General features: G+C 46.2%; 1 protein-coding gene across 9 annotated transcripts in view; it reads left to right on the forward strand.

Moving 5' to 3' along the window:
• Positions 1-15,808, forward strand: part of EXD2 (exonuclease 3'-5' domain containing 2) — a 108,997-nt gene that overhangs the window by 77,629 nt on the left and 15,560 nt on the right. For all 9 annotated transcript variants that reach the window (XM_085857608.1, XM_085857615.1, XM_085857613.1 and 6 more), the window contains 2 exons: positions 12,580-12,718; positions 13,227-13,595. In XM_085857608.1, the coding sequence (XP_085713734.1) occupies positions 12,580-12,718; positions 13,227-13,595 (508 nt within the window). The remainder of the gene's footprint in view (positions 1-12,579; positions 12,719-13,226; positions 13,596-15,808) is intronic.

A 15,808-nucleotide genomic window follows, 5' to 3' on the forward strand; every position in this document is an offset into this window, starting at 1 on the left:
AAATTAGGGTATGGTCAGGTACGATTACGGGTACTTCTGGATGTCCGAGGTGGAAATGGAGTGCATTTTCGAACTCTATGGGGTCGATTTACTCTAAGAAATGACTGCACCGACATTGAATTCACTTCCATTTCGAAAATATAACCTAAAACAAGATTTATCATTACTGGAGTTGAGTAACTAATCCTACTCATTTCGATATTTTCTAATCTATAATTAATTTATTGTCCGTCTAAACATGTCTTAGAGTAAATCGACCCCACTGAGTTTGAAAATCCAGTCCATTTTCACCTTGGAAGTTCAGAAGTGTACGGATTCGCATCTCACCATAATCTAATTTAATATAATAATAACTAAATAAATAACCAACATATTGTTGTAGATTTCCACCCGCCGGAATGCGAACGACCGCGTCTAACGAATAGTGGCCGCTTCGCCCACCGAACGGACAATCCAGTCGCGGCTTTCTGGATCAACGCTGAAAACCAGCCACGGGTGTGTTTTTAAGCACACCACAACCTTGTCCGTATTCCACCCGTGCTACTGGGTCAATCGCCGAATTGTCGATATACCTAATTAATCGCGCGGGTAGATTACCGAGAGATTGTACCTCAACGGCACCACTTGGAAACGAGCCGCTTCAGCAGCTCGCCTCCTTTTGGGATAACCGAGCGGTGTATTATCGCGCAGTCCCATTGGACCCGATCACTTTACTGGCGATTTAAAACCAACTATATTCCGAGAGCAAGATGGCAGCTCAACTAAGGAAAAGACGCAACGAAGGTGGTACATTTAAACAAGCACATTTATTTAATACAAGGCAATGCAATTGATGGGGATGATGCAGTGGGGGAAGGGGAGAAGGAGAGCAAGAGCAAACAAAAGACTACAGCCGATTACTATAATTAATGCAAGTATATACAGGCACTTAAACAGTGTTACTTAGAGACGGCGCCACAAACACACATAAAAGCCCAAAAGAAAATGAAAAGGAAAACGGGACCGGGTGGTGAAGCCTTGGGCTCCGTTCTCCAGACCCAGCCTTCACCGCTGGCGTCTCTTCCGACTCGACGACCCTGCGAACATTCAGAGCGCCCTCCTCGCGATCCCCCCAGCGCACAGAATCCTGCCACCTCGTTCCTGATCCTCCTCAGCACCACACCCCGAGACTCTCTCGCCACCTCGACTCCGATCCCTGTGTCAACGGTCACGACTCTCCCACTCTTTTCCTCTGCGCTCGCGTTCCGCCGCTTTATATTCAAGCCGCACCCCTTTTCAACTCCCGCCCTTCCTTCCAGAACACGCGGGAAACTTCCAGAAGGAAGCGTTTTCCCGCCAAATTAGGGACGCACGCCGCCGCGGTAGTTGTCTTGGTTTTTCTCCTTGTCCCTCGCAGGGTGAAATCCACCGCGGAGACGCCATTCGTTTTGGAGAGGGGGGGGAACGGGGGTTGCCTGCTTTCCCTAGACGAAGGCCAGGCTTCCGACAACCGTGCTGAGGTGGAAACTTGGTGGGGTGGTTGGTGGTTGAGGTGATCATGGTTGTTGTGGTTGGTAGCGCTTTGTGGTGGTAGTAATGATGGTGTGGTGGGCGTTGTGGTTGGTGGTTGAGATGATTGTGGTTGTTGTGATTGGCCCAAAATAAAGACAGCAAAAGAAAAACCACTATCTCAAGATCACAGCCCATTAGACAACGGTGGGGAAATCTATCTGAACACAGACTACCGGAATAACTGAACTAAGGACCTATATGGTGTTCTGCGAATTTCCACAGCCATAACACTTCCCCCTCCCATTTTTACAGACTCGTCCTGAGTCGTCGAATTTTCATGTGCCTTCATGTGTAAGTTTCCCCTAGTACATTTTATCTTCGGATCCCTGAGTGTGAGATTTAGTGTATTCGTGTCCCAAAAATAAATAACCTACGGGCTGAGTAACTAACTAAACAAACCCACTCATGCAGACAACTTGAATAAATTGCCGGCGCTACGACAAACATGCAGGGGAAGCAAAACCATGTACAATTTTAACTTTCCTTAACTTATAAATTTTACATTAACCATGGCCCTGGACTGATGGACTCTGTGGGGAAAAGGGCACACAGCAATGTCAGTGGTATTTTGAGGGTGAGCGCCCCCGCAGCTGAATGTCGGATGTCTTCGGGGCCTGTTCAAAAGGCCCCGTTGTCTGTCACAAAACCTTTTTTTATGTCTTCAGCTGCTGAAGGCAAGTCACCGCTACCCGGCGGCTATGCGCCATCCCACAGGCCATTCTTCAAGCAGGGAGCCAGGCTGCTCACACGCAGTCTCTGGCTCATGAAACAAATGCAGGTGACAGGGAATATGGCCGGCTGCACCAATGCAGTCCGAGGCCTCCACCTTGAAATGAGCGCAGTGAACACAAATGGTGCACGGGCTGCACCAATGCAGTCCCCATGTGTGGCTGCCTGCAAGGCAGTCCCTGCAGAACACTGGATGGTACTGGGGCACATGGTGATGGATGGACATGGGGCATTTGCAAAGAACAAGGGCTAGCAGGCATGGGGTAAAGGCAGAGGCAGTCAGACAAGGCATGGCAAGGCAAGGCAAGGCAAGGCTGGCACAGGCCGTTGTAGCAAAAACAGGCTGGCAGGTGAAGCTGGCCGGCACAGGCCTTGTAGCAAAAACAGGCCGGCAGGTGAAGCTGGCCGGCACAGGCCTTGTAGTAAAAACAGGCCGGCAGATGAAGCTGGCCGGCACAGGCCTTGTAGTAAAATAGGCCGGCAGGTGAAGCTGGCCGGCACAGGCCTTGTAGCAAAATCAGGCCGGCACAGGCCTTGTTCTGGAGGTTCGTGGAGGGAATGCGGTGGTGCTGGCCACTCGGAAGGCGGGCTCGGACCTACCCTACTGTCTCCCTCCCAATCTATCGCCTTTGCCTGTGTCTGTCCATACCCACCCCCATAGATTGCAAAAATCCAAATTTAGCCACAACTTATTTTTTTGTTTGTTTTATTTCATTTCCCCTTCTATAAATCGTCTCCCGAACCCCCTTTATAGTCTCTGTCCGGCTCACCTATCCTGTCTCCTAGCCTATCCCAACCCCTATGTTCCCTTCCTGGAGGGGAATAAGGGAGAGCTCGTGTCCTGTGTCGAGGCCCAACTCAGCCTCAGAATGGTCTCCTCGGATTTCAGCGATCTACTTACCCAAGGTGAGTCCAGCGGCCCACAACAAGCGAAGGGATGGATGGTGCGGAGGGGTACATCTCCTAACTACCCCAACATTTATTAATCTTAAACTACCCGGGGCTTTTCAAAAGCGCCTCTCGCTTTAACAGCTGGTTCTAACAACCAAGATTCCCGTCGCCTGTGTTGGTGTTCTCACAATTTTGGGCCTTGCCCTCGAATTTTCCCTCGTGCTCTCGCACGGTTTCGTGGCTGGGATGCGTGGCTCCCTTGGCAGGAACTACCCTCTGCCGATTCTCGAACGATGGCACCCAAGGGCCCTGCAACTGCCTCCGAGCCTACCAGCTCCCTAAACACTGGGGAGTGCCCTCCATGGCTACTCCCCTGAAATGCTCACATGGCAGGCTGGCACCCCAGGCCCCTTCCCTGGGTGCCCGTGCCCAATGCACTGCCCACCCGGCCAATGGCACCCCGGGCCCCGCATCATGCAGGCCCACCCGTGCCCACTACACTATCCCGGCCCCCCATGGACCCTTGACCTACCGCGGCCGACTAGCCCGGTGCCCGGGGTACCCACTAAGCGATACTCACCGTTCGCAGCCACGCTCCCAGCCCGTCAACAGGGCCCCTGCACCCCTCCAAACGGGTTTCGAGCCTACATTCGCACCAACAGCATAACAACCTCCATTTTGTCAATTTGACTAACCCACTAACTCACTTTACACTGACCCCGGGGTCCCGTGGGTGGGAATCGCTCCTCCCCCCAATCACTCATCACACCATGCATACCACATTCACTCCATACACTCAGGCCCGCTGGCCCTCACTCACTCACCAAGTACATTTTCTATTCTCTTCTCACACATCGCTGATCACTGCCATTCCTCAAGCTAAATTCCCTATCTACTTCGTGCTCCCTCGTCATCCCTTACACTATAGCACGTTCCATTTAACACTACATAGCTAAGCTACGTCCCCACTATACACTCAAAGTCTGTCTATGTCTCCAAATATCATTTTCCATTTCCCATCCTAAATCTAAACTGAATCCCTCTACCTAATCCATTCCACGGGCCCCATGAGGACTTACACCTGCCCCATGGAGCCGGTCTAAGCTAACCCTTCCCCCGAACTAGTTCCATCCTGTGCCCTGGACAGGGGGGGTCTTCCACCCCTTGCCCAGGGAATCCTGTTCACCCAAACGAGGCTTGCTTTTTAATTTTTTTTCCTATGCGTGCACCAGCGCGGTAACTCGCAACCTGCGCTCTCTCCCCGTGACGTCATGGCAGCTGTTCGCGTACCTCATCCCTTCTCGGACGGCACCATCCGGCAGGGATTCCCCTCCTGCCGGATTCCAACCATGCAGCCACGACGTCACCCTGCGCATCCAAAGCAAACCTCGCGTTTCGAGGGGTTCCCCACGCAAACACATGTGCTCTGCTCGTCGGAGCTTTACAAACACGCTCGCGTGGAGAACCCATCCGGTCCAAATTCATTATCCAGCCTACCTTCCGTCCGTCTGCGGGGTCGGCTCGAATCCACCGCGGCGTTTACGGACCGGATTTCACTCGCGCACGTGGCGGCCTTGTGCGTAGCACAGTACGGACCCCGCGCGCGCTGGCGTGCAAACCCGGCACGGTCCCCAAAATAGCTACGGCTGCTACTCGGCCCCTGTCCACCGTCAGGCACCGTCGTCGTCGCACTCTCGCGCACAAACTCCCACATGCCACGATGCTCGCACACTACGACATGACATTCACACCGGGACATGCGGTTGCATGTTCGCGCATGCCAACCGCCATCTCCTTCACATACAGCGACCTCACGCACACTGTCTCTCTCACACACGGCCGTTCACTCACGCATGCCATTTCCCTCGCACACGTGGTTCCACTCACACACGGTGCTTCATCCACACACGGCTTTTCCCTCACACCACGGTTTCCCTTACACACGGCCTTTTACTCAGGCACTCCTTTTCATCCACACACACCATATTACTCACACACGCGGTCCCTTTCACACAACGCCTTTCACCCACGCCATGCGCGCTTTTCAGCACACATTTCGCCACACTTGGAAACGCACATACCGGAACAATCACATTGGGGATTTGTTCTACCACAAGGGGTCCCGGGGCCTTCACACCCCCCAAGCTCCTTGTGTACCCGTCTACAGCACTCACCCCCTTTACCTCGCAAAGCTCGACCGGATCCACCTGGTCAAGATCCGCTTCAGGGGGGAATATTCCCTTCCCTCGTTCCATAAGGAGGCTATCCGGCTGCTTGCACCGGGTCACGACACATTCCCCGAGCTCCCCTTCATTGTCCTCCACTACCTCCATGTGTGTGTGCTCGTCTTTCACCCCGTCTTTTTCATGTAGTCTCTCATCTTCTTTTTCTATTACCCGCGTCTCTATACATTTTATTTCCTTGTTCATTATTTCCGTTTCTTCCTGGCTCCATTTTCCTTCCCAATTTGAGTCGTTCTTCCTCTCTGAGCCCCCTGAGCTGTTCGTTATCTTTCCGGAGCTTTTCCATCTCTGTGGACTCAAATTTTGCTCTCTCCTCGAGTTGGTTAATTTCAAATTCATATAGTTTCTGTTTTCTACCCCACCGTCTCTCATGTTCTTCATTCTCCAATCTCATCGTTTTTCAATTGGCCGATCTCCTTTTCCTGTTTCATTCGTTCTTCCTTCACTATCTCTGCGTACTTCAACCTTGCTTTCTTTTTTAATTGTTGTCTTTCTTTTTTAATTTCTTTCACCCCCCTGTCCCTCATGCTCTTCATTCTCCAATCTCATAGTTTCCTTCAATTGGCTGATCTCCTTTTCTTGTTTCATTCATTCTTCCTTCACTATCTCCACGTACTTCAATCTTGCTTTTTTTTTTAAATTTTTTGGACGTCTTCACCTCGTGTCTCCTCTTACACGTTTCAGTCTTCCCATTAATTACGACCTCGCCCGTTGTTATCGCGGGCCAGACAGCCGTTACACTCCCTCCCAGCTCGTTCACTCCAACACGTGGCGCCGCCATTTTGTAATCCATCGTCCGCCTCAACTCTCTCCATGCCTGCCTGTCTGCATTCATCACGTCCACCCTGGCATTCATGCTTTCCACAAATCGCCCCATAAACTCCATGCGGCCTCCCATATTTTGCGCATTCGCCCTCATTTCGTTCATATCCTCCATCAATCGTCCCATCCCCTCCAACATCTGGTCCGTGCTGGAAACCACACGTGGGGGATGGTCAACCTGCTTGGCGCTATCGTCCTGGACCATGGATTCTACGTTAAAAAAAATATTCCTAATCCACCCTGCTCCCACTTGCCTTGAAATGCCATCTTAAATATCAGAACAATTTAAAAAGCTCGAATTTGGGGGAACGGAGGGTCGCTCTACACACCCTTGGTCCGATTCCCATTAATTTGGTTGGAGGCGGGATGGATTCAAATCTCACTCCCAGACACCAGTGTTGTAGATTTCCACCCGCCGGCGTGCGAACGACCGCGTCTAACCAATAGCGGCCGCTTCGCCATCCGAACGGACAATCCAGTCGCGGCTTTCCGGATCAACGCCGAAAACCAGCCACGGGTGTGTTTTTAAGCACACCACAACCTTGTCCTTACTCTACCCAAGCGCTACAGGGTCAATCGCCGAATTGTCGAAATACCTAATTATTCGCGCGGGTAGATTACCGAGAGATTGTACCTCAACGGGACCGCTTGGAAACGAGCCGCTTAAGCAGCTCGCTTCCTTTTGGGATAACCGAGCGGTGTATTATCGCGCAGTCCCGTTGGACCCAATCACTTTACTGGCGATTTAAAACCAACTATATTCTGAGAGCAAGATGGCAGCTCAACTAAGGAAAAGACGCAACAAACGGGGTACATTTAAACAAGCACATTTATTTAATACAAGGAAATGCAATTGATGGGGATGATGCAGTGGGGGAAGGGGAGAAGGAGAGCAAGAGCAAACAAAAGCCTACAGCTGATTACTATAATTAATGCAAGTATATACAGGCACTTAAACAGTGTTACTTATAGACAGCACCACAAACACACATACAAAAGCCCAAAAGAAAATGAAAAGGAAAACGGGACCGGGTGGTGACATCTTGGGCTCCGTTCTCTAGACCCAGCCTTCACCGCTGGTGTCTCTTCCGACTCGACGACCCTGCGAATGAGAGCGCGATTCAGAGCGCCCTCCTCGCAATCCCCTCAACGCACACGATCCTGCCACCTCGTTCCTGATCCTCCTCAGCATCACACCCTGAGACTCTCTCGCCACCTCGACTCCGATCCTTGTGTCAACGGTCACGACTCTCCCACTCTTTTTCTCAGTGCTCACGTTCTTCCACTTTATATTCAAGCCCCGCCCCTTTTCAACTCCCGCCCTTCCTTCCAGAACACGTGGGAAACTTCCAGAAGGAAGCGTTTTCCCACCAAATTAGGGACGCGCGCTGCCACGATAGTTGTCTTGGTTTTTCTCCTTGTCCCTCGCAAGGTGAAATCCACCGCGGAGACGCCATTCGTTTGGGGGAGGGGAGGGGACGGGGGTCGCCTGCTTTCCCTCGACGAAGGCCAGGCCTCCGACAACCGTGTTGAGGTGGAAACGCGGTAGTGTGGTTGGTGGTGGAGGTGATCGTGGTTGTTGTGGTTGGTAGCGCTTTGTGGTGGTAGTAATGATGGCACTTTGTGGTTGGCGGTTGAGATGATCGTGGTTATTGTGATTGGCCCAAAATGAAGACAGCAAAAGAAAAACCACTATCTCAAGATCACAGCCCTGATCACACGAACGCGCGCTGCCACAATGCACATGGACTGCATTTTCGAACTCAGTGGGGTTGAGTTACTCCAAGAAATGTTTAGGCGTTCAACAAATTAATTACGGATTAGAAAATATCGAAATGAGTAGGATTAGTTATTCAACTCCAGTAATGATAAATCTCGTTTTAGGTCATATTTTGCGAAATGGTAGTGAATTCAATGTCGGTGCAGTCATTTCTTGGAGTAAATCGACCCCATAGAGTTCGAAAATGCACTCCATTTCCACCTCGGACATCCAGAAGTACCCGTAATCGTACGTGACCATACCCTAATTTAACCAACTCATGAAACTAAAAGTCATCATATGGAGCGACCTCTAAATCACCTCCGATCAACAAATTTTATGTGCGTTATTGAATCATAGTGGAATAATTTAAGGCTTGTGGAGACATCTGAACTTTTTTGTTTGTTTGTTTTTGCTGTTTTTGGACCACCCTAATGTGTGTGTATATATATATATATGTATATATATGTATATATATATATATATATATATATACATATATATATATATATATATATATATATATATATATAGATATATATATATATATATATATATATATATATATACATATATATATATATATATATATACATATATATATATATACATATATATATATATATATATACATATATATATATATATACATATATATATATATATATATACATACATATATATACATACATACATACCGGACGTAGTGGCGTGCGCCTATAATCCGGCGACTCGGAGGCTTGGGTTGGAGGATCGCTTGAGGACAGGTGCTCTGCGCTGGGCCGTGCTATGGAGGGTGTAGGGCAGCCCGGAATCATGGTGAAACCCAATCCTTATCCCTGTATCGTAAGAGGCGACCAGGGTTGCGTCAGGAAGGGCATCCGGCGTAAAACCTATGCCAAATCATTATGCGGATCATAACGGATGATCCGCTGTGGCGACCCCTAACGGGAGCAGCCGAAAGAAGAACACATGTATATATAGAAATCATGTATATATGTATATATATATATATGTATATATATATATATATATATATATATATATATATATATATATATATATATATATATATATATATATATATATATATATATATATATTTATATATCCATCAAAACCCAATAATAATAATATGTATTTCAATAAAATAGACATGATCAAAGCTTTTGGACTTGCACTCCTCAGGATGAAACTGCAAGCAGATGAAGAAGAAGCACCAAACTCTTGATTATATAGTTACAATGTAATGCCCTCAACGTTGATTGGTTAAGAGAAAGAAAGGACAGGATTACCTGATTGGCGTAACCATAAAACATCATGAATAATTATTATGTGGAAATGAACTATAATGCGTGGCCGTGTACGTGTGTAATTGATATTAACAGCAATACCTAATCGGACAAATTATTTTTGTCCACAAAGAATAGGATTGGCTGACTGGATGAATGTGGCCTCCATTGCATGAGGATGAGCTAAACTGCATCCTCTACTCAGGATTTTAAACCAGCCGACACGATATTGCTCTGCACACTGAGGATTATTCAGTAAATGGTAACCATTTGCAGAGGCCCAGGGAATAGTTGTCATACTATGTACATTCTCACAAGCCAGAGTTGGTTGTCTCTGTTTGGATGACTGACCCCGTCTGATCCCCAAAGAGAGTGTTGTTCAATGCGATCCATCAATCTCAAAGATGCGCAGCCCACATACCTAGCATCACACTGGCACTGAAATTCGTTAATAATTTTACTTGTATGAGAGGCGGACAGAACATCTACTTGGACTGACGGAAGGAACCGGTGGGCAGTGAGAATCACTCGTGGTTGAACAGCATAGTAAGAATGGGACACTGTCTGTTTGATCTGGTTTTCAAACATTTGAGACACTTTGCCTTTCCAAGGTGGACGTCTGTCCACAGGACATTTACCAGGTCTGATTATAGCATCCTTTGGTGTGTTCAAGAATTTGTGTATACATATATATTGATGATCTGTTTAGGAAACCCATTATCAAGACATTTACCAGGTCTGATTATAGGATTATTTGGTGGGTTGAGGAACTTGCATTTCTATCTATTGATGACCTGTTCAGGATACCTATGAATCAGGAAGAATAGTCGTGATGGTCTCAATTTCAGCATGGGCATGGAGTTTATCTGTGGAGCAGATCTTTCTTGCTCTATTGACCAAGATACCAATCAATCCAATCTTGTATCTTGAAGAACTGTAAGAGTCCCACTGAGTATTCCGTCCGGTAAAAGTAGACTTACGGTCGACTGTGGTTTTATAAGCGTCGACTGATTTCTGAACAAAGACGTCCAAGAAGGGTGCCTCCGGGGACCCGTGATTGGTCCATCATTCGAGATTGCAACAGCTCACCACCAATGGGTTGCCGGCACGTCTTGTTGACTGATTCTGTCAGGGCGCTGGGTGGGGGCTGGTTAAAAGGAGGGAAGGAAGAAGAAGACTCCTCTCGATACACCACCACTGTATGAACAATGGACAGCCTGCTGCATCTCCCGACACACATGTAACGTCTGATTACCAAACAACCTGGCTAAACATGCATTTAAGGGGGGGGGATCTGAGCTAATCCTATATTTAAAAACCCACGAAGGGCCCATTTCCACAACATTATTACCTCCACCACTGAAGGTGGACTGAGGTTATGTTTTCACCCTTGTTTTCCTGTCTGTCCGTTTTTGTCTGAGCAGGATATCTCAAAACATTGTGGAACGATTCGTTCTAAATTTGGTGGGCAGGTTGGGTGTGTGACAAGGACGAATTGATTAGACTGGTGAAGATCCGGATACTCAAATTATTTAAGTGATTCTTCACAATTGAGAGATAGGGCCAAAAACGATGGACTGTCGGACCCCACTATTTGCGGATTTGCTCTTGGCAAATCGGCAGACATGTTATTTGTGAATAATACATCCCTTGTATTAGCGGGTCAGAAAGTGTGACCTGCTTCGACATTCGCACTTCGCGTATTGGCATGTTTTTTTTTTTTTTCTTTACACTTCAGGACTGGTCTTGTATGTCCACTAGGAAATTGGAAATCAGCCAACATCACAAAATTACTTAAAATAAAGGTGGAAAATGGATCCCCTTAACTACAGTCCAATTAGTTTATTGTACTTCCAATCATCAGCAAAGTCATGGACTCCATCATCGCGTTGGCATAAAATCATTCCTTTTCTCCAACAGCCTCATCTCAGATCATCAATTTAGATTCAGACCTGGTCACTCTACCTTGGACATGCTGCTTCTACCCTCACAACAATGGTGGAGGCCCTCAATATCAGACATGAGATCAGGGCCACCTCTCTGTATATATCTCAAACTTTTCATACAGTCTGGCATCCTACCTTGCTATCCAATCTGTCTGCCAATGAAATCCAAGGCCAACTCCACTCTTGGATTATTGACTTCCTCGTATTCAATAGCCAACATGTGGCTCTCAATGGAACCCTTGAATCTCCTCTCCCTTTCAAGGCTGGAGTACCCCACAGCAGTGTTCTAAGCCCCATATTATTCCTAATCTTCAATGATCTCACTGACTCTCTGGAAAATCTTTATCTCTTTGCTGATGACTTCACACTGCCGTGACATCTCTCATCCTTCTGACAGACAGGCCTCTTCTTCTTTCCTCTCCTCAGACCTTGACAAAATCACAAACTGGTCAAACACAATTTTGCTTATGTATGCATATTGTCCACCCTTTGCATTTTCCCTTCCCCCTCACCGTTACTTGCATCCCTTGTTTGTCCGTCTCAGACTACTTTCTCCCTCTGCCCTACTGCCGTTGTTCCCCTTCCTCTTGCTGTTCCCTTTGTTATAATATGTCTTGATTTATTCTTTATTCTGTGTAATTGCTTTTCCATGAGCCGAGACCATGCAAAAAAGTGTGTGTGGGTGTACACACACACACACACACACACACACACACACACACACACACACACACACACACACACACACACACACACACACACACACACACACACACACACACACACACACACACACACACACACACACACACTATTTAAACAATGCTCCAACATTCACGGACCCCGACATTCCCGGTATTTTTCAGGAACGTGCCCCCCGTGAATAGCGGGGTCCTACAGTACTTCATTAAAACTCCAAGTCATATTTAAGATTGTTGGTAAGCGTTTAATTTGTTTGATCACTTTGCTCTTGTTGGTTATGCAATTGATTGTATTTGGATATTCTTAATAAGCATTTGATATTAGACCAAAACACTGGCATGAAAAATATCTCAGTGATGAACACCAATCAAAGATTTCTCATTGATTCTAGGGCATTTATCCACATTTCTGGAATGTTTGGGCACATGAATCTCTCCCTGTTCATGATGCAAAGTTGATATTAAAATTTATTTTAATACGATAACACTAATTTTGTCATCCGAGCCCTGAATTTAACATGACACCCAGTCCACAGAATGTATCTGTTCTTATATTATGGGACTCAACTGTTATTTTTCTTGCTACTTCTGAAATGTTAGCCTTTCTTTCTATCCAAAATATTTTTCTTCATTCCGCTTGAACAGAGGTTGTATTGGAAGAGCCTTTGGAAGTGAGACTCAAGTTTGAGCCACAGAGGCGCCCCGATTGTGAAGATGAAGGCTATTACTTAATTCGCAAGGAGAACGTGTGTGTTGTATGTGGCAAGGACCATTCCTACATCAGGTGAGGATATTGATGTTTGATGATCAATCGAACCTCCCAGTAGCATTTTGTTGGAATCTTTGCCATAGTTATTAATACTTTAAGTACATCATATTTTGCTTCCACTGTTGAGCAAAATGTGGTGGCAAAGTTGTCGTCATGTAGGTTATACAATCGTCCAATTGCTTCACTTTACAGTGACCTGCAAACTTGTGAAATCATATATGATATGAAATTAGCTCACAATTAAACAAGTCATATTTTGAGAGCACAATTATTCGGTCTTGGAATCCGAATCTGGATATGAGAATTAAAATTTTTTTAAAGTGATTCTTCATCAATGAGAGACGGGGCCAAAATTATATATATATATATAGCATGTTTCGAAAAGTTATGAATGAGTTATGACAAAAACTAGGTGTACGAGTTGGTTCAGTGACAAGAACACGCCATTTAGGTTTTGGTTCAGGTCCAGATCCAGATGCACAGAGTAATTTTATGTGTTTGTCTTTTTTCCCTTTCACTATAGAAAAAATGTTATTCCTCTTGAATACCGTCGATGCTTTCCCCTACCTCTCAAGAACCACAAGTCTCACGATGTAGTGCTACTGTGCACATGTTGCCATGCATTGGCAAATCATCATGACCTAAAGTTCAAGCAAACACTTGCGCTTGAATGTAATGTATCGATAACTGGCGAGGTTTCCAAACGCCTGTTGGAAGACCCAGAGCGGCGTGCGGTGCGCTCAGCAGCACGTGCCCTCCTGTTGCCTGCCGGCAGGCTGCCGGCTGAGCGGCAACATGAACTATCCATGGTTGTGTGTCAATATCACAGACTTCCACATGGCTCAGAGCCAGGGCAGGAGCTGCTGAAAGAAACTGCTTCCATGGAGATCAGGTGAGGCATAAAGAGGGGATTGTGATGTAAAATCTGGAATTTCATACTCTTCCTTAACTTTTCTATGGTAATAAACCAATCTATAGCTGGCAAAAATAGCTGCGATCATCATTACTCATCACTTTTTTAAATTTTTCTTTAAAGTAGAACTGACAGTGGGACAAATATCAAGGGAATGAACGAGCAAGAAAAGAGCAGAGCGAGGAGGGGAGGAAACTGAAAATAGCAAACAAAATGGTTCTGTTGGGAAAATTTAATGGGGTAATAAAGATCATGGGCCAGAAATGGGAATGACAAATGATGGTGGTGCATCCTTGCCTGAAGTATTGGGAGGAAGAATGGGACAGAACAGCCTATGGAAGGTGGTTCCATAAATGGGAGAAGTGAGGAATAAAAGAGTTGAGGTGTGCAGTCAGCCTGGATTTTGGAGGTTGAACCAGGAGGAGGTTATAGGAAGAACGCATGCATTCTGGAGTTGCTGGAGAGGTTCGCACAACCGAGAACAATGTTGGAGAATAGACAGTAAAAACTAGATACCACTGACCTGACTGCAATGTGAGAACAAATGACCTTGTGCTTTGGCCTCATCACGGGAGATTCCAAGAAATTTAGAACGCTTTAGATGCCACAGAATCCAGGAGAGAGATGTGATGCTGTGGTGTGTCCATAACAGAGAGCATTACTTAATTGAGAAACAGACAAAGGCTTTTTTTCTTTTGAATACAAAGTCCATGCTCATGGAAGAGCTGTAACACAACAGACCAAGAGGAACAGTAGAAAGAGAGGGTGGGAGGAGCACACCAAGAGCAGGGTTAAGGGGCGAGACAGAGGAAGATTGGATGAATAAGGGATGTGGGGAAGAATGAGGGTTCGGGGAGGATGCACATGATAGATTTGATAGGTACAAAAGGAAAAACTGGAAATTTTGGAGGGGGGAGGGGTTAACAGTGGTAGAAAAGATCATGGCTTTGGATGGGGGATGGTCTGAGATGGTGGTAAACAGATGTCTTGAAGATAGCAGTGGACATGCTTTGTAGATTGGTGGTAGCTCCGATTTTCCAAGGAAAGACTTGGATCGATGGATGATGCTCGTTTTGGAGGCCAGCTATGTGTTCAGCCCAGAAAATGTCATGGCTGATGGTGAAGCCAAGAAGAGGCTGAACCTCTTCCAGTGCATGACCAGGGAAAGAGATGGGTGAATTAATTCAAGGATCATTCTGGAGCAATAGGGTGAGACTTTCCAAGATTGAAGGACATGTTTCATGAGGCCAGAGTTCAATGATTTTCCAGGTCAGCATGGAAAGAGCAGAGGGTGCAAGACCAGATTGGAGGTGGTAGAAGACTGACAACCGACCTGTCTGTGACGTGAAAGTAATAGGCTCACAATGGATGGTCCCCCACCCACATTGTAGGCTTTCTTTCCTCTACCCCAAAAGAGCCCTTGCCCCTTCCTCAATCCCCAATGCAAATCCCATTGCATTGTTTGTTTTGACTCTGCCCTTCATTCTGTAAACACACCACCTTTTTCTGATGTGCAAAGCCTTGCTGCCTCAACTACCGGTATTTTTTTTAACCCTAGCTTTCAATCTTTTGTCCCTGCTCACAAATTCTGTTCATGTTCCTCTCATTGTAAGGAAAGCAGAAAACATAACAGCACAACCCCTTCCTTTCAGTGCACCACTTATTAATGCACACACATATTTTTCAACCTTTCACAGTCAACTTTAACTAATTAATTTTGTCTACAAGTGTGACAAGCCTACAGTGCCTTCAGAAAGTGTACACACCGTGTGACTTTTGTCACATTTTGTTGTGTTACAACCTGAACTTAAAATGGATGAAATTAACAATTTTTGTCATCGATCGATCGCAAAATACCCCATAATGACAAAGTGAAAACATGTTTTTGGAAATTTTTACAAATTAATTTAAAATGAAAAGCTGAAATGTCCTGCAGAAGTCCATGTGTTCAACTCCTTTGTTATAACACTCCAAATTGAGCTCAGGTGCATACAATTTCCATTTATCATCCTTGAGATGTCTCTACAACTTGATTGGAGACTAATGGTGGCCAATTCAATTTATTGGACAAGATTTAGAAAGAAACACACCTTTCCATATGAAGTCCCACAGTTGGCAGTGCATGTCAGAGTAAAAACTCCACCATGAAGTCCAAGGAACTGTCCGTAGAACTCCGAGATAGAATTGTGAGG

The sequence above is a fragment of the Eptatretus burgeri genome, chromosome 15, assembly GCF_056783735.1.
Source record: "Eptatretus burgeri isolate ZD-2024b chromosome 15, Ebu_testis_v1, whole genome shotgun sequence".
Taxonomy (NCBI): domain Eukaryota; kingdom Metazoa; phylum Chordata; class Myxini; order Myxiniformes; family Myxinidae; genus Eptatretus; species Eptatretus burgeri.